Raw genomic sequence first — 19,782 nt, 5'->3', positions numbered from 1 at the left:
CTGCTGCTGGCCATTGCCTGATGCTCTGCCTACTGGACATACAGTATATGACCATGTGGTTGTGATACGTGGTTGTGGTATAGGCCTACAGATTATCTGCATACCTGCTTTAGTCACCAAGCATTCTATTATGGGATATCAGAGAATGCCACTCATAGGCTTATAGTAATTGAAATTACAATGACAATTTTCAGGCTATTGTTAATTTAAATTTAGCAGGTAAATATATTTAGATATAATCGAGTGACATCAAATCAATAATCATCATTTACATTTCATAGTGAATCTACTGTAAGTGCCCATCCGTCAATGTCCATCTACGGATCTGGTGCGTTAATGATTGTAGGGGGAGGTCATTTGTCGACATCCGCTCTCCCTTCCCCTCCCCTCCCTTGCCTTGAGTGATTTGATAGGGGAAGCTGAATACCGCTATCCCGAGTTCGTCGCACAACATAAGGTACAGAATCGTCCAGTCCAAGCGTCGCGCTGCCTTGGCCTGCATCGACCCGGGAGATTACCGGGTGGACAGCGTCCAGGAAAACTGTGAGAAAAACCTGGATATAAAGGGCAGAAAACCATCATATCAAATATTTATAAGAGCGACTTCAAAACATTCGTCATTACCCCGCTATAGTTTTGCACGATTGTTCGGCAAAATTATTTTAAACGTAATTAAATACGCGCTGTCTGTTTTTGTCGGTACATCTTGAGTACATTTGGGACACGCCCGCAAGCAATAATAGGCTACCCAAGAACTTGGAAATTCTGGCAACAGTTTAAGATTTCCCAGGGACCACTCTCCTGGGTCTTTGGTGTATTCTGAGAACTGTGGAGAGGACTGACTAACATATATGAGAGGGGTGACAAGCAACGGACAACTTATAGAGCAGTTATAACAAGGATACTCGAGTGTTCGAGTCTACAATTGACGGACTTGATAAATGTCAGACTCCTTTTTGATGTTCCTGCCAGTGTTAATTTAACACCTTTTCATATTAGAATTCACGGCATTTGTAAGGGGAACCTTGTAAGGTCACCTGCAAACCAGAACAACTTGAGACACACTATTTTACTCACGGGCTGAGTGGACACTTGGACAAGGTAACAATTCCCTTGTCCTTGTGAAGGGTCGGACAGGTTTAGCGCACGTAAAGACTATGGCATCCACATGGGAAAGCTGGAATCGGTTACTCTGGAGACGGACTTTCGTTTCCTCTCTCCTGGTGCTGTGGGTCAGCAGTCTTGGGACACACGGAGGAGAGGATGACACGTTCAATGCAGAGGTAATTACTAGTCCATCTTCATTGAAAATGTAAAAACATGAAGTTATTGTTTCCTTGCAAGCAATAAGAATATGCTACATTGTTTAAGCGAGCACTGCTTTTAATGTATCTTAGTCAGACTTTAAAACACATTTCATCACCTCTCTCTCAATGCTTGTTTACCTATGCTGGTATTGCTATTTAGCATATATTTTCAGTGGAGACAGTAGCGCGTATGGCACATAGCAAGCCTTGCTATGCCATCCTTACTATACCAGGACAGGGCATCAACACATGTGTTTGGGCGATACTATCACAGTCAATTGTCAGTTTCTGTGTTTACAATTTCATTTTTAGAATTCACTCATAAATAAGTCAAATTGGCCACTTTTACGCACACATGTGGAGCTTAAGGATCTAGCTCATTTGGACCGTGGTGGAGGTCGACCCACCACACGACCCTGCAGAGCAGGCTCACGGCTTGCTGTTTCAAGTTGAAAAACATGATTACCTCGTGTGCGCAGCCAGCAGGGTCCCTCTAGCCCTGGGCTGGACCGCTGGAAGACTTCCCAAAAAGGCCACACTAGCCAACATGTACAATTCTTACCCATTCCACTCGTGCACTGACATACTGACATACTGACTCTTGCACAGCAGCATGCGGAAAGATTATGTAGTTAGGTATCTGTCACATTCAGTATGATAACCATGTTGTAAACATATAACCACATGTCTGTGTGAGTGTACCACTTTACCTTCCAAAGGTTTGGCTGTTGGAATGTGAATTGATGTTAATGAATGAATTTGCTGACCAATGAAATATGGGGGGGAATGGTATGTTTGCTTCTCATCCCGTCCCTCTACCCTTTGTTATGTAGCAGGCAGTACTGATTCCTGACCAACTACAGTACTGAATGTTGAATGTTTGTAATACTCTTTCTTCCCCCCACCCCCCTGTTATTGTATAGGTCTGTGTGTCTATGTTTTTGTGTGGACCTTGCCCCAGCTGCAGCCACTTAACCGTGCTGTGTTGATTTTAGTGTTTAGCCTCCCCAGTCGAGGTCAGGGTTTAATGAAGGGGTCAGTTATGCACTCTGTTTGTTTATCTGCCACAGGTCACTGGCAGTTAGTTTGACTGGTTAGTTGTTGTCTCACCCTATTGAAACTCTTAGGCCACTTCAAAATCTTAGGACTGGTTCCCAGACACAGATTAAGCTTAGTCTTAAAAAATATTTTCAATAGAAAAATCTCCATTGAAAATCGTTTAGTATTATTGTTAGTCTAGGATGAGGCTTAATCTGTTTCCAGGAAACTGGCACATAGATGTTAAGACTTCCATCTGCATATCATATAGGCTAAATCTACCCCAGATATGTGTCTGTATCCTTTGTCAATACATTTGTCAAACCTCCTTCACCTGTGGGACCTGTGACAGCTGTAGCAGATGGATCCAACACCTCTGTGGTGGGCTGACCGGAGAGTTCTGCTGTGAGAGATGAGCAGCTTGTCTCCTCCTTCATCAATGGAAACACAGAGTTTTATTTCTGACAGGCCAGATGAGGTCTACTCTTTTATTGTCTCAGCTTATCCCCATGGCCTCACCGCTGCCAAGAATAACTTTTAAGAATTGTGTCCAGTCTGAGTTTGTGTGGCTTGACACTCTCTCACAGTGCTAGCAATGCTGTGACTCTCCTCCTCACAGGAAATGATGCAGCCGCTACATTATGGAGTCGTGTGGCTGTGGTGTGTGTGTTGTGGTGGTGTGTGTGGATTGGTCTGTGGGGTGGTAGCCTTATAGCCTGTGTGCGGTGAGACCATAGTGGTCCAGAACCTGTCACTGCTGGCCTGGCTCTGAGATGCACATACAACTCCTTATGTCCATAAAGGGTAAGAGTTAGAAGAACACACTTCTAAGACCTTTAAAAAACACAACATACACATACTGTATACAACATCATCTGTGGCAGAGCCAATGTGAATTTAGGAAAGCAACCTAAAGGTAATTACAGGTGAGCTAATCACGGCATGCTGTTGATATGTGTGTTTGTATGTGGGTGGGTTTGTTTATGTTTGTGTGGGTGTGTGAGTTTGTGTTCACTCTAAATGAGACAGATGTTTGTATGAGTAGATTGGAGGATTACAATGAGGAATGGGGCTCAGACACAGGTCGTTAGTGGTTGCCTGGCATTGTTGGCCAAACAAAAAGACCAGGGGGGGCTTTAATTTCTTGTCACAACATGCTACTTCCTGGCAAGGTATTAACATAGCAGTGTTTAGGCAGTAATGGGCACTTTACGTGGAGTCAGGCAGACCTGTTGAGTGAGGGACTGGAGGGCTTTATATGAAGTGAAGACTGACGAGGACAGCCTGCTTGTTAACACCTATCTGGCAATGTCCGTTGGAAGATGTAGGCTTTGGATACTGTTCATCTGAGCATTTAAAGCTGTGTGTGTGTGTGTGTATGTGTGTGTGTAATCTTAGATTCATATTCTCCCTCTCGCCATTTCATTCAATACAAAGTGATTTATTGGCAGAAATTAGATATGTGAACTGTGGACCATACATGAATTACGACAATGAAACCGAGGGCAATTGGATAATTTGATCTGATGAATTTTCTTTAATGGGGAAAAAAAGGTCAAGTGTCACTTTTCTCTTTGTCTGTCTTGTTTAGAATTCATCCTCTTATTCATCCTCTTACAACTTCTCTCTCATATTAGGTCCATTTGCTCTCTCTCTCTCTCTGCGCCTACGGCTTGGCCAATCCAAGGCTCTGACTCCTACTCTGTCTGGTGTGGAGCGATGGACAGAGAGAAGACAGAGTGGGAGGGAGAGAGATTGAGTGATCGAGAGAGGGAGAGAGATTGAGTGATCGAGAGAGGGAGAGAGATTGAGTGATAGAGAGAGGGAGAGAGCGGCATGGCCGGCTAGCTCAGCTGTGCTGCATGTGATGGGTGAATGTGACAGCTGTTTTCCAAATGGGACACAAACAGAGGAGAGACATTTAGGGCTGCTGGGCTCCCAGGCAGCTGAGGAGCAACAATGAACGCTCTTGTCTGGAGTTCACTGTTTCAGTGAGAGAGAGAGAGAGAGAGAGAGAGAGAGAGAGAGAGAGAGAGAGAGAGAGAGACTACTCACCAATAGAAGAGGTGGAGAAGGGGGTGGGGTAGAGAGGTTTATTAAGTCTGTAGAACACAGGCAGCCGACTGTATCGCTTCCTGAAACCCTATCTTTATACTCAGTTTAACCCTTTAGTTAGCCTCGCCTATCCCTCCCTCCCTCACTCTCCCCCTGCTTATCCATGGAATCTCCAGCATGCCTACTCTTTACATTCTGACTAATCCCTCCCTGTTCCCTTGTGGTGGGCTGTCGCCATGGGCACGGGGAGCTTTTGTCACCATGGCACGAGGTAATGAGTTGTGATGAGAAAGGGAAATGCTATTAACCTTCTAATGGCGGTGAATGTCTCCCCTCGAGATTTGGCCATCGCTGTCTCTCTCTCTGTCCCTGTCTCTGTCTGTTTGTCTGTCTGTCTGTCTGTCTGTCTGTCTGTCTGTCTGTCCTTCCATCTCTCTCTCCGACTCTCTCTCCCCTTTAACACAATTTAACGCAATGTCATGGTCACAAACCTATTCAATAAGAGTCTTCATCCAGTGATTTGGCCTTGTACTCAACCAATAATTAACAGGGTATATGCCACTTCTTCAGAGCTATTCTGAATGAACAGAACAAGAGCACATCAAAAAGCATGACACAACATACTGTAACAATATGTTTTTCATTTGTTTCATTTGAACTATAATGATAAACCGAGTGATAAGCCGAGTCAATCTTGGTCTGTGCGTCTATGTGCTTGGTATTTTATCATTGAGTGTGCATAGAGTAAGGGAACATTGGAGTAAGTATAGTAAGGCCTCCACACACACTCATCTGGCTCTGTGGGAATCAGTCATAAATATGAAATAGACGTTGGCTCTGGTTATGATATTTGGCAAGGCAGAGTGTGGCTCTCTTTGTCTAGGTACAGCAGCAGAGCCCATTCAGTCCTTCAGTCAACCATAGACAAAGACCAGGCAACAGGGATCTCAGTCCACTAAACCATGGCCCTCCCACCACAATCACTGTAATGTCAAAGCCAATGTGTGTTTTGTTTTTTATTTCCTCCCCCCGCTCTCTCTTTCTCTCTCTCTCTCTCTCTCTCTCTCTCTCTCTCTCTCTCTCTCTCTCTCTCTCTCTCTCTCTCTCTCTCTCTCTCCCTCTGTTCTCTCTCTGCTGGAGGTTAGGAGCAAAAGATGGCAGGCGACCAAGTCCAGGGAATAAAAGCATTCTCCATTTGTTAGTGTCTTGGCTGACATTGTGCTGGACGCAGGCACACACACACACAAACACGCACACACACACACACACACACACACACACACACACACACACACACACACACACACAGACACTCCCCTTTTGCAATTCCTGGTGAATTGGTGGATCCGACAGCAGGTCTTGGTTTTGGCATGTAGGCTCAAGGTCTCATTGAAGGACCTGCCACTGACAGACAGGCTGACTGGAGTTGAAATAAGTCCTTCTCCGCAACTCTCCCTCCTCCTGGAACCTCAGCCTTACTTTGTATTCATAACACATGATGCCTAAAGGCTCGGTTACAGATTGAAGCACTTTACTTTTTAAAAGGGTACTTTCATATATATATCTCCAACGTGGTGTATTAGTCTTGTTCCAACGCCCTACAATAAATACCGGGACCTAACGGTGCCAGGTGCCCTCAAGAGAGAAAGGGAGAGAAACCAGGTTGTTCTCTCCTTTTACAAGCCGGGATAATATCTTTTCCGTCTTGTGTGATGCTGAGCACACCCTTTCACCTCCTCCGCCCCTCCGGAGGCACGGACTCAGATTGTGTGACGGAGCCCTTATCTGAGTGCTTAAGGTGGGTCGGGGGTCACACACAGTCCAGACAGTCTCTACTTCCTGCTCCCATAGCCACACTACCGATACCGAGACTCTGCCTGTGTTTGCATTATGAGAAAAAGAGAGAGAGAGAGAGAGAGAGAGAGAGAGAGAGAGAGAGAGGAAAGAGAGAGAGAGGGGAGAGAACAAGAGAAAAATAATAAAAGAACTAGAGATGAAGACTTTCTGGAATGACTCTTTCTCGCTTTCAGTCATATTACTGTCTATGGTGGACAGAAGGTGGTCTAGAATGTGACAGGAAATAGAGAGGAAGTATATCAGAGAGAGAGAGAGTAAGGGGAGAGAGGAAGAGCTATTGAAGAGTGTGAGGAGAGGAGGAAAAGGGGGAGAAAGACAGAGTAGTGTTTCAGTACTTTTTAAGGGCCTCTCTTGTTTGCAGTGTTTCCAGCGGCAGCAGCAGCATGGGATCGGGGGTGCAGGCAGCGCCCTGAAGAAAGAGGGGGTTTACATTCAGACTGTGCCCAGACACAGGGACAGTTATTCAGTAGCCTCCAGCCAGCAGCAGAGCAGAGGGAGAGGGCCACAAAGACCTGTGTCTTGTGTGAGCAGAGAGGTTGGCAAGGGTTTGTGTGTGTGTGTGTGGGTTAGGGGGGGGGGGGGGGGGGGGGGGGGCAGGCCATGAATCAGGAACCCATGCAGCCTGGAACAGCAACTCTTGGTCCTTAGCTGGAAGAGAAGGGGCATTATAACAAGACACTCCCACTCCCACACCCCTTCACCACTTCTTCACCTCCTGTCCGGTTCCTGTTGGCCCTTCTGCTAATCACCCCCTTGGTAATATAGTCCTGCACTAGAGGTGTGTCGACAAGTTTCAACTAAACATTGAGAATTGTTTGTGTTACCAGGTCAGAGGTTGGAACTATTATTGTGTAAATCACATGGGTCATACACTTACACAGGTCAGTCTAGTAAATCAGGATTGATATTAATATATGATCGGTTCACCTTCATCTGGGTCTTCATTTGTTACAGACCACTCTAAGAAAACAGATGGAAGCAATGGGGAGTGATTTACGAGATAAAAAGAAGAGATCAAATATACCACTTGACGTTAAACGGCTCTTGAGAAGATCAGGAAATGTATGCCATGTGTTTTCCATGTATTTTCTTTTTTTGTTAAATGAAGATATTGTCTTATCGGTTTGGCTACAGTAGACCAGTTCATATACCATGATTTATTATTGGTTGGACGTGGAACGCTGTCAACAAGATGGCCGCACAGCTGTATGCAATCAAACCCAGGGATGTGTTCGACTTAACCCACTGCGTTTACCCTCAGTTAGAATCACTAGCCCTGTTATTGCCCCTACTCAGCTGTAACTGTATAGGATAGAGTTAACTATGAACCTTGGGAGGGGGGGCACTTGTTATGTAATCAGCTAATTGCTAATTACATAATTAAAGATCAGTAGCATTGAGGCCAACCTCCTGGCGTGGGCTTCAGAGGAAAAGTCCACCCCCCACCCCCCAGGCTATCCCACCTACCAACCCCACCAGCTGGACATTATGGGTTGTGGTCTGGCCATACTGGTGCCACTGGATAGTTCCTGATCCTGTCTCTCATTCACACACACACACACACACACACACACACACACACACACACACACACACACACACACACACACACACACACACACACACACACACAATGGTTTTAAACTGGATTCACTGGCCACCCTGTGGAGTGTCTCCATCTGTAGTTATATCCGCCGTGACACTCTCACTCAGCCTGTGGTCGTATTATGTATCCATTTAACAGGTGCAACGGTCAGCCTTAAGTCTGTGATTGGATCAAGTTTCTCTCTCCCTTCATGTCTCCTTCCCCCACACGCCTCAGATAGGCCGTGCTGAATTAGAAGTGTTACACTCTCTGCTACACAATCTGGATAAGATGTTTAAGATGTTGTCTTCTCTCTTTCTCTCTCCCTCTCTCTCTTGACCCCCCTCTCCCCTCTCTCTCCATCTTCCTCTCCATCCCCCTCTCTCTAACCTACAGTCATGGCTGAGGATGTATGGCTACCTCCCTCAGGCCAGCAGGCAGATGTCCACCATGCGGTCTGCCCAGATCCTGTCCAATGCTGTCAGTGACATGCAGCGTTTCTATGGACTGGAGGTGACCGGCACGATGGACACCGGCACAGTGACGTACGTCACACACACGCACACACTCCCTGTTGTTAGTGCTCGGAAGCTTTACTGCTATTACTGTCATTGTAAATGCTGTTATCTTCCTCCAGACCTCTCTCTCTGTCTGCTGGCTGTGTGTCCACTGTGCGTCATGTTAATGTCTTAATTTCAGTTTGTAATTGAGATTTGACAGAGTACGGGGGTGGTTGAAGGATATTAACTATAGAGTTGTAAGTTCGCTAGACCTGTGAGAGGTGTACATATCAAAGCCCCCACACAGGAAGTAAAAGTAAAATGGGGTTGGGGGATTTGGGTCTTCTTTCCTTTAGAGGAAGCCAACTCCATGGGAGTCCTGCTTTCTTGAACCCACAGATCCATTACTGCACATAAACTGCACACGTATGAGGTTGCCCAAGATCAAGCACCTGGGTTCTTTGTTAGCTGTTATACCTTTCTCTGTATGATTGGTGGTATTCACTTACAGTGTATAACCAATGCAACAGAGATACCCCCGTGAAACAGTACCATTCTCACTAACAGTTCTATCTCTGTCTCCTCTCCCTACACTCACAGAGCCATGAGGAGACCACGATGTGGAGTCCCTGACAAGTTCGGGGGTCAGATCAAGACCAACGTGCGTCGGAAACGCTTTGCACTCACTGGCCACAAATGGAATAAGAGCCATCTTACCTTCAGGTAAATTCAACTTGTTTTGAATGGAAAATGACTTTTTTTGCAACTTTTTACGTTTTCAACCTACAGCCATATGCAAAATCCAAATTAGAATGTTCATACCACTCTGCCCCTCCCTCTTCCCTCTTCTCCCAGTATACAAAACTACACACCAAAGATAGGGGAGTACAACTCGTACGAGGCCATCCGCAGGGCCTTCAAGGTGTGGGGGAAGGTGACACCATTGACTTTCGATGAGATCCCTTACCAAGAGATCAAATATGGCCGCCGGAAGGAGCCAGACATCATGATCTTCTTTGCCTCTGGTTTCCATGGCGATAGTTCACCCTTCGATGGTGAGGGGGGCTTCTTAGCCCACGCCTACTTCCCTGGGCCTGGGATGGGCGGCGACACCCACTTTGACTCAGACGAGCCGTGGACCATTGGCAATCAGAACTTACAAGGTAAGTGAATGGATGCAAATGCTCACAGTGTCAATACCAGTCACTTTTACTACAGTAGATGCATTAGGTCATACACAATTTGAGGGAAAATAATCTCTCCCTAAAAGCACCCCCTCTCTCTTCACATGGTATTTCCCATCCACCCCTCTTGTTTAACAGTGTTGGCATGACCAAACTACAACAAATGTTGGATTTGACTCCTCTATTACCTCCATAAAACTTCAAAGGAGGTGGATGATGACATTATATTGCTCTTACTAGGCCTACAATTCCCATTGGCTCTATGTTACCATGGTATTATTTTTATTCTCCCCAAATTCTCCATTATTTTCAATAGTAGACTCATTAACCCAGCTCCCCTGTTGCCCAGAGGGCCTTGGTGACTGGAGGGTTCTCCTGGTTTCCTGCTCTGTCATTTCCTGACTCAGAGCAGAGGCAGATGCTTGGCTTTGTTGAGGTCGGGAGAATAGGAGGTGTCACAGGACAGACAGGTTTCAAATGCCACAGTCAGTGGGTGGGTGTTGAGGTAATTCTAGTGGGAGATCAGTTGGTGTGTTGAGTCTGTCTTTTATGTCTATAGCTGTCTGAAGCTTTATGTAGCTGACTTCTCCTGAAAACCCCATGACACATGCATTTAAACAGTATTGAAAACCACTGAAATGCTAAACTTAAAGGTCAGCTTTTTATTAGATGTTGTGGGCACATCAAGTTACGCGCATTTCCCTGAACAAGCTTGATGAGTGTTGTGGTTGTTTGTTCTTAATGTGTGTCTTTAGTGTGCATTTGCAATACTATAATTCCTCCCTTCAGTTCACTATAGTCCACACCCTTGGCACTGGATGTGAACAAAGCTCTGACAAAGCTGGTTAATCAGAGAATAAATCCATCCTGAATAATTAAATTAAGTGAAAATACTAGGCTCTTGGATTAGGAGGAAATGTGGTGTTTTCATTGTACTGTGGCGGTAGAGAGATAAGTTGGCTATCTTCTCCCAAGTCATTTGAAGTCTGTCAGCCATATGGTTGTCACGGTTACCTTACAGAGCCCTCTTTCTTTCACTTTTCTCTCTCTCTCTCTCTCTCTCTCTCTCTCTCTCTCTCTCAAACACACACATTTCTCTCTCTCTCTGCATCCTAGGGGGATATTTTTAGAGTCACATGGTTATGATGATGTGCCGCGAAGCCACAGATAGCCATGGGAGGGGTTGGTGGCTGGGGGAGGGGAGAGAGGGAGCTGACAATAGATGGAACTCTGAACATCTCAATTTCTTTACATATACAGCAATGACATAATCTAGCTCCAAACCCTGTCCATGTCATAGGGAGTAGACATGTGACCAATCACCATCAGCCCTCATTCGAGGTGGCTGTGAAAGCATTATGTCAAACTTCAGTTAAAACTACAATGGCATAGTGCTGCATTCACCGGGAAGGTACCATGCCATAACTTGGACCAACATCAAAGAGGACCTATGGCAAACCTAGGTCAATTCAATTCCTATGGCAACTTTTTTTTGAGGTTGTCAACAGGATGTCCTTTGTGGAGGAAATTTGACGTGGTGGTCAATATATCACAGATGTGTCCTCTTTTGCATCACTGTCACTCTACCTGGTGACAACGGCTTGCTTTGACTGGAGAGAGAGAGGACTGGGACTGTGTTGATGGTTTTCAGAAGCCATTAGAGTGACTCAGCACTTAGGATGGCATATACGTATGTTGAAAGCACCATTTCCTCGTCTAAACGTATAAAGTCTCTCTGAGTAATCCTGAAGAACCACATTGTGCTTCATTAACTTTATAATGCAATGGGAACTTTATTCCAACTGTGCGTAATATAGCCTATTATTTTGTTCACACACATAATGATACATGTTCCCTATGGAATATCTGGTGGCGCAAGCTAGCATCATTGTGTTGGTGCACACAACATTTTCATATCTATCCCCCCAACTTGCTTTTGTAGTTACAGCAAAGTCACTTTTTGTCCCTCTCCTAGCCTGCTTGGGCCAATGGTCTTAAACAAAATGGAAAACCCCTAACCCCTAACCCCAGCCCCAAACCCTAAACCCTAGCTCACCAGGTCATATTTATTTACTCAACATGCTAAATATAGCCGACCCTCATCTCACTCCAAGCATATCAGAGCTTCTTTTATTAGCTCAGGATAGTAAATGTCTTTCTTTCATTCAGTATCATAATATACAGTAATACACAATATGTAACTTGTTGTGTTTTTCAACATTGTCACATTATTACTAATTACATAGTGAGTGAGTGTAACGGTTGAATAGAGGCATGCTGTGTGACGTGGTGCTACAGTACCTATAGCAAGAGACTGTTCTGGGGGGTTCCCACTGGGTGACCCCAGTTACTCCTGCTCAGGTTTCTGGTGTTACACAATGACACCTGTCTTACGGTTAATCTCAGAGATACGTGCATCTTCAGTGTCATGAGTATGATAATGATTATCTTCTCTTTCTTTCTCTGTCTCTCTGACTCTTTTTCTCTCCATCTCTCTCTCTTTCTCCATCTCTTGCTCCCTCCCCCTCTCTTTCTCTCCCTCTCTCTCTTTCTAGGTAATGACCTGTTCCTGGTAGCAGTCCATGAGCTGGGCCACGCCCTGGGGCTAGAACACTCCAACAACCCCATGGCCATCATGGCTCCCTTCTACCAGTGGATGGAGACGGAAGACTTCCAACTACCCGAAGACGACCTCAGAGGGATACAACAGATCTATGGTAAGTTTAGTCACTCTGGAACTAGGAACTTGTTTTTGTCTGTCTGTCTGTCTGTCTGTCCGTCTGTCCGTCTGTCTGTCTATCTGTCTACCTGCTCATTTATTTCTGGTTTATTTGTGGGACATGTATAAACACAGTAACACATTGAATAAGTAATCATCTGATGTGTTGCACCATAGTGTGTAGGCTTTATATTAGACTGATTCTTAACACCCACCACTATTTGTGAATTGTCCTGACAGTCTATGATTTAAGACCTTTGGTTTACAGTATTATGTCAGTTTGAGTCTGATCAGGCTCTTTAGTATTCAAGTAAGTGTTCCAGCGCCTAGGCACCCCTTTTATTTGAACCTTGATCAGAGTTTAGTCTGAGGTCTGCGTTTCTGCTCAGCATGCTGCATCCCGCCCACAAAATGCCCTAAGTGGAAAATCAGTCTGCTGACACACATATCAACTTATCTCAGGCTAAATGAGGACACAGCTACCTATTATGAGATCTGTGGCTGCGATGAGCCTTTGGAGTCCATGATTTCCTTTTTGGATGTTGTGAAGTGGAGAATATGTGATTTTGGATGTTGCATGTAACTGAGTGTGACAATGAGTGTGTAGCCTAACTATTTTCTCTATTGTGTCTCTTCAGGGCAGAAAGACAGTACCCCTACCCAGGCTCTGCCCACCGTCACCCCTCGCCGACCGGCCCAGCCAGAACCCAAACCCCCCAACACCCCGCCGCGGAGACCAGACAAGCCCCGCACCACTGATCGGCCCGACCACTATGGGCCCAACATCTGTGAGGGAAACTTTGACACGGTCACCATGCTCAGGGGAGAGATGTTCGTCTTCAAGGTGAGATGGAGGAGGAAACAGAGCTCATGTAAATAGAACTAACCCACCAGGCTAAACCCTGGGTAGCTAACTACCTCTATACAGTAGAATCTACACAGTAGACTCTATCAATTCAGTAGATTCAGTTTGTGCAGTGCTGCACAGTCTCTAGAACCTAGCAAACGCAGATGCTCTTGTCTTCATGACCCTGGTAGTTAACATGATCAAAGGCTGGTCCCATCACAAGCTGTGGGAGTGATCACCATGTTGCTCTCTCAAAAGTGCAGTAAAAGTACCGTTCTACCCCAGGACCAGCTGGAGAGCGCCTTATGGGCAGGTGGATCAGGGTCTGGGTTCAATTGGGCCCAGAGCAGGCCGTAAAACCCCAGAGCCACTCACTTTTACAACACAGAACTCAGCTGGAGCTCTGTAAAAAGGGAGAGGAGCAACACTCTCTGTGTCTTAGGTGTACCTTAAGAGCTGCAGGACACTCACACATACCACACAGGCTTGCAAGACGGCCCTGGGTTTAACTATTTGTCAAGTGATTTGACAGCAGCTGGAGGACATTTGGCAGCTGGAGGACATTTGGCAGTTTATGTCTCAGTTGACCTGATTATGGCGTCCCTGTGGCGTGAAAAGAGCGGTTCCTCGTCCATTCTCTGCCTGTTCTTTCACTTTTAATGAGCATCCATCGCATAAAGAAGTGTCTGCACACCTGTGATAAAGTCTATTATAACAGGTGCGCAGGAGGAGAAGGAAAGCATAGGGACTCCTGCACAATGACTCTGGTTGCACATTGTACATGTATATGTGCAAAGTTTTGGTCACATAGACATTCATCAGAGCTGCCATTTGCCATTATACCAATTATCTGTTAAGCTGTGAGAGAGGGCAGAATGGAAGGGTGTGTAAATATGAGAGACAGGAGGGGAGAGTGTTCCCTTTGACTGTGTCAGCTTCTCTTGTCATCAGGGTTTATTTGAAGTGCACTGCAACTTCACTTAGGATCAACTGTAGCTTTACAAAGATGTGCTCCCCGTCTATTTTACGAAAGGTTCCATCAATCCAAGGCTGTGACAGACATTATACAGGATTCTTGCATAAGCTATATGTTCAGTTTTGGCATTGAATAGTAGACTATTGTTTAATGAGACATGTTGAGGTTTGCCTTTAATGATGCATATTCTGTTTTGATATTGAACAGTGCTCTTGAATTAGTATATAATGTTATGTTCAGTTGCGTTTGTTCTTTTGCATCAGCCGGTCTCTACGCTCAGTAGATCACATACAGTACAGCACAGCACATTCAGTGAGATTGGAGATGTCTACTTCCCTGAATTGTAGATCTAATTGCGCCAATGTTATCCTCTCCCCTTCCTGCCTCTCCTTGTTCACAGAAGATTGAAGTAGATTGAATGCAGGCAGGCAGACTCACACACACACACACACACACACACACACACACACACACACACACACTCACGTCTGCTTTAAATTATGTTCAGTTCACTAACAGGCTGTGCCGCTTGAAGGACAAAGACTAGCAGCCCTGCCAGGAGGATGCAACTCCTCGCTTTTACCATTACTGCTGACAGCTAACGCTATTGACCTACTGTTAATGAATGAGCTAGCAGATATTAGTAAATCTGCCTTTGTGTCTGTGGGGGAGAACATCTTGGAAAGCACTCATACTACAACTCAGGGTAATTTCCCCTCTTGTAGAAGTCAGGCATGTTTTGTGCTGATTTAAATAAACGGATTGGTTTAACAGTTCTTTATACAAAGTCCAAATCATAAAAATCTTTTCTCATGCAACATGTAGCCATCCCGAACCAGTCCTGCTATAATTGGACATGTGATATGCCATATTGTGGTTATGGTTATTAATAGGCTTTTCAGAGTTGCTGTTGATTCGGTGTCAGTTCTGGTTGGGATCTTGTGTACTACAGTGCAGGCATTCGGATGCGCTTGGGAGAGTGACCACCCAGCACCTGACTGCTCGTGAACTGCTAACGGTGCTGTGTGAAGTCAGGCGACAGAGAGAAAAAGCATGGGTTTGGTACATCTGGTTCCCTCAACTTTTAAAAGGAACTTTATGCACACCATCCTCTCTCTCTCTCTCTCTCTCTCTCTCTCTCTCTCTTTCTCTCTCTCTCTCTCTCTCTGCCTCTTTGGACTGGACCCTACCCTCTGTCAGGCACTGTGGTTTGTGCCATGATGGTTAATTGGAAAGGGAGAGTAGTGTAGGTGTGTGTGGACAGGGTGGGGGAGGGATAGTGAATTTCGAGGGAAGGGGGGAGGGGGCAGGGTGTTAGAACAGGCGGTTTAAATTTAGAGCCCCCTTGGCTGCGTTCCTGTGTCCTAGGTCCTGGGCCTGGTTTGGATATTGGACAGGTCTGGAGTCATCTCAAGGTTCTGGAGCTGTGCCAAGGAGATGAGGGGAATGTGAAGGGCAGGCTTGGACGCTCACTGTTCCATGTGACCAGAGAGAAACAGAGAGGAGTGTGTGTGTGTGTGTGTGTGTGTGTGTGTGTGTGTGTGTGTGTGTGTGCGTGTGCGTGTGCGTGTGCGTGTGCATGCGTGCGCGTGTGTGTGTGTGTGTTTGTTATTGAAGTGTACTGACACAAACTGTCAAATGAGTTTTAAACACTCCTCTCAGGCCATGTACTGAACAGTCTCTGATAGACTCTGATAAGTGATGTTCAGGAGCATCAGGCACACAGCCCATCTTGGTACTCTGTGTTCCCCTCTCCCATATGGCTCTATTCATTTGTGTATAGATTAATAGTTCTAAACAGCTGATATCTAGTACTGGTTCCAGATCTGGTCTGCAGGCTGTCTCAGTTAGGTTTGGACATATACAGTAGGGCCTGTTTCTCCAGCTAAGACTATTCCTAGTTTTCTAAGCATCTTCAAGGGAGTTTGTCCAATTGAAAGTTTGAATTTGTCTTGGACTAGGGTTAATCTGTGTCGAAGAAACTGCCCCATAGAAAGTTGTCCCATGTTACAGGCAGGGTCAGAGTTCGGACTGATAGAGATCCAGTGGATGTGTTTTCTAATAGCTGTGCTCCCTCTCTCTCCTGACAGGGCCGCTGGTTCTGGAGGGTCCGGAGGAACAGGGTCCTGGACAACTACCCCATGCCCATTGGACACTTCTGGAGGGGGCTACCAGGGGACATCGACGCAGCCTACGAGAGGCATGACGGGAAATTTGTCTTCTTTAAAGGTACTTGTAGTAGACACACACACACACACACACACACACACACACACACACACACACACATACACACACACACACACACACATGCAGTCATCGTTGTGTTTGACTCACAGGGCTGGAACTGTGTTTATTGATCTGTTTAAGCAGCAATCACAAACCAGAGAATGTTTTGGTTGCACAACCTAATGAAGCATGACTGATGATACTAGAATAGATTCACAAACACTGTTAACTGCAGGCTGTAAGTCAATTTCTTATACTTTCTGAATTACGTGACATCCAAGTTGATTTGAGCACAGGGCCTCTAATGTACTGCAACCCACTAAACCCATTAAGGACAAACTGGGGCCTTTACAATTGATAGTAGGTATTAGTTTCTGTCTAGATGGGGAAGATAATTATGTCAACATATAAGGAATGGGGAGGCTTGTGGTCCCTCTTGAGTTTTGGCCTGAAATTAGATCTGATTGGACAGAAATGAAATACCCTCGAAGGCAAAGAAAGCACATTGGCTTGAGCTTTAATTCTCCCGTAGTAGCCAATGATGTCACAGCAACCTCTCTCATCACTTTGCAGTTGCCACAGAAACCGTCCCATGCCCCCAAACACTTTAGGTTTTAGCTTTCATTTATACAAGTTTCCCTCATTAGATTGAAATACTGCCCTTGCCGCTGCTCTAAGGGTTTCTCCAAAACCTCATTGTTGCTGCCTATTGATTTTCCCTGCACCACTTCTTCAGCTGTTAGCCTAAACCACAAATGTAATAATGATATAAGGACAATCTATACAATCTGATTTCTCTGTAGAGTTTATTCATTCCCTTTGGCATCTCATCTCTTTTGTTCCATGGATATTGAAACAGACAGATATAGATAGATAGAAATTGGAGCCGTGGCTCTTTAAGACAGCTGGCTTCCCTAAAGAAAGTCTTCAGGGCAAAATGATGTCATTGGCAAGGCCTTCTGAAATTTGGACGCTGTCCATTGGAAAGAAAACCAGGGGACGAATAAAGTTGGCCTACAACATCTGGCAGATGTGTGTGTGTGTGTGTGTGTGTGTGTGTGTGTGTGTGTGTGTGTGTGTGTGTGTGTGTGTGTGTGTGTGTGTGTGTGTGTGTAAGGGAGTAAGGGAGGGGGTTGCATCAGCCGCTTGTGTCCAGATGCTGACTGCTAAGGTTTCGCTTTAGAACTCGAACGGTACCGTGAGTAGAATGGAAAACCAGGCACGCGGACGGAGCCTCTGTGTCTAACATACTGTAAAACAATAAAAACACTCTCGCATGTAATGCATATGAAACGCTGCAACACTGTTCTGTAAAGTTGTCCATTACTTGTGTGCGATAGCCAGCGAGTAAACAAGGCAGTTATGTAATGGTGGGGTAAACAGTTTCCATAGCATGCTCCAGGTTTACAAGCGGGAGTCGTTTGGAGAGGGAAATTCCCAATGCATGTATGCTCCATAAAGGACCATTAACCATGAATCCCTTTCTCTCCCCCCCCCCCCCCCCCCGCTTTCTCCCTCCTGAATTATTCTCTCCATCTTCCACTCTGTCCATATGTGTCCACCTTTTTCTGTCCTCCCGTCTCCTCTCTACTCCTCCTACACCACTGTCGTCGTCGTTGTCGTGGTCCCCCCTCTTCCACCTATAGGGAATAAATACTGGTTGTTCAGGGAGGCCAACCTGGAGCCGGGGTACCCCCAGGAGCTGGTGGACTATGGCAGAGACATCCCCTATGACAAGATAGAGACAGCCATCTGGTGGGAGCCCTCGGGCTTCACCTACTTTTTCAAAGGAGACTGGTAAAAATCATTCTGTCATCACCTGTACCTGTAGTGGAAAAACAACCAACTCACTACTATAAAATCAATGGGCTTTCAGCTTAAAAACCATGCAATGTTTACAGGTCTAAATGATTTTAACTTCAGGACACTGTCCTCCCCCTCCCATTTCCACCCCTTCATGTTGAGTTCTACTTGTATGCATGATTTAAATTAATTTGGTCTGGTCACTGGGCTGACATACAGTGTATAAATTAACATACAGTGCTGTTGTTCACTCCCTCGTTGCCTTCTGTAGGTACTGGCGCTTTAACGAACAGTCCCGGGCAGTAGACACAGACTACCCTAAGCCAATCAGCGTATGGGGCTCTGCGGTTCCGTCCTCTCCCAAGGGGGCCTTCCTCAGTGATGATGGAGGTGAGTGAGACAAGAGGGGGAAGGGTGGCCAGGAAAATGCCTATAAACGCTCTCCGAACAAAGGAGAAGGGTGGGTCCAGTCAATCAGAGAGAGAGAGGGGGGGGGGGGGGGACTTTGGGCAGGGAATCTTAGCTGAGTGGGGAAAAAAGTTACATCATTTTGTGAGAGTGCTGAAAGAAACTGGTGGTTTTCCCCCCAAAACCTACATCAGTCTCACCATCAGTATACTGGCATGTTTCCTGATTACAGCATTAGAAACATATTACATAGTAACGTTTCATTGGTTAGAATGCCATTAGTAAGCATTGGAATCAGGATCCTTTAGTTTACAGTGGTATATTTGTGATTTAATTGAACACTTTTGTATCCTGTGTTTGATAGTATTATAGTGGGCTTTTAACTGCCTTTCACATGTATTTTAAAAATAATGTATGGTTGTAGTACCATAAACAGAGGCTCTAAGCTGAAATCTGTCCCTATGTCTTCCCCTCCCAGCGTATACCTACTTCTACAAGGGATCCAAGTACTGGAAGTTTGACAACCACCGGATGAAGAGTGAGCCGGGCTACCCCAAGTCCATCCTGCGAGACTTCATGGGCTGCAGCGTAGATCTGGTCCCGGACAGAGACACGGACACAGACGCTGGGCGCAAGGTCCCAGATCTGGACCGACCGCCCTTCAACCCGGACGCGGGCAAGGACAAAGACAAGAATAACGATAAGGACAAAGATAAAAATAAGGATCGAGAGCGCACCAATGACATTGACTTCAAGGAGGAGACAGAGGAGGAGACCAACGAGGTGGACGTGGTTCTAAAGGTTGATGACAGCGAGACGCGCACCATGAACATCATCATGGTGACGGTGCCCCTGCTCCTGGTGCTGTGCATCCTGGGACTGATCTATGCCATCATCAACACACTGCAGAGGAAAGGGGCACCCAAGCTGCTGGTCCACTGCAAACGCTCCATGCAGGACTGGGTGTGACCCCCTCCCCCCCCTCCCCCCAACACACACACACACACACACACACACACACACACACACACACACGTGTTTGTAGATACAGAACTGCAAATTACACACACACACACAAACACAAGCACACATACAGTACACATACACAGACACATATGAACACACACACACGGAAACATACACATGCAAACAGATCCCCCAACTCCCTCCCCGTGGTGCTCTACAATGAGTTGACTGTAGTCTATTTATATCAGAAAGTTTGCACATTGTTTTTTTGTTTTTGTTTGGTTGTATTGTGTGAGTATTTTTTTTAA

The 19,782-nt window shown here is 45.7% G+C and overlaps 1 protein-coding gene across 1 annotated transcript; it reads left to right on the top strand.

Annotated features, from left to right (window-relative positions):
* Positions 1-1,157: 1,157 nt before the first annotated feature.
* Positions 1,158-19,477, top strand: mmp15b (matrix metallopeptidase 15b; the record flags this gene model as incomplete). Its single annotated transcript, XM_083690783.1, has 10 exons — positions 1,158-1,283; positions 8,239-8,387; positions 8,943-9,065; positions 9,198-9,505; positions 12,082-12,243; positions 12,884-13,089; positions 16,159-16,297; positions 17,944-18,094; positions 18,372-18,490; positions 18,987-19,477. The coding sequence occupies 10 exons, from the start codon at positions 1,158-1,160 to the stop codon at positions 19,475-19,477; spliced, it is 1,974 nt and encodes a 657-aa protein (XP_083546909.1).
* Positions 19,478-19,782: the final 305 nt, after the last annotated feature.

Source organism: Argentina silus, assembly GCF_951799395.1.
Source record: "Argentina silus genome assembly, chromosome: 2".
NCBI classification, from domain to species: Eukaryota; Metazoa; Chordata; class Actinopteri; order Argentiniformes; family Argentinidae; genus Argentina; species Argentina silus.
Note: the sequence above shows the minus strand (reverse complement) of the source record. Positions and strands in the feature narration are given on the sequence as shown.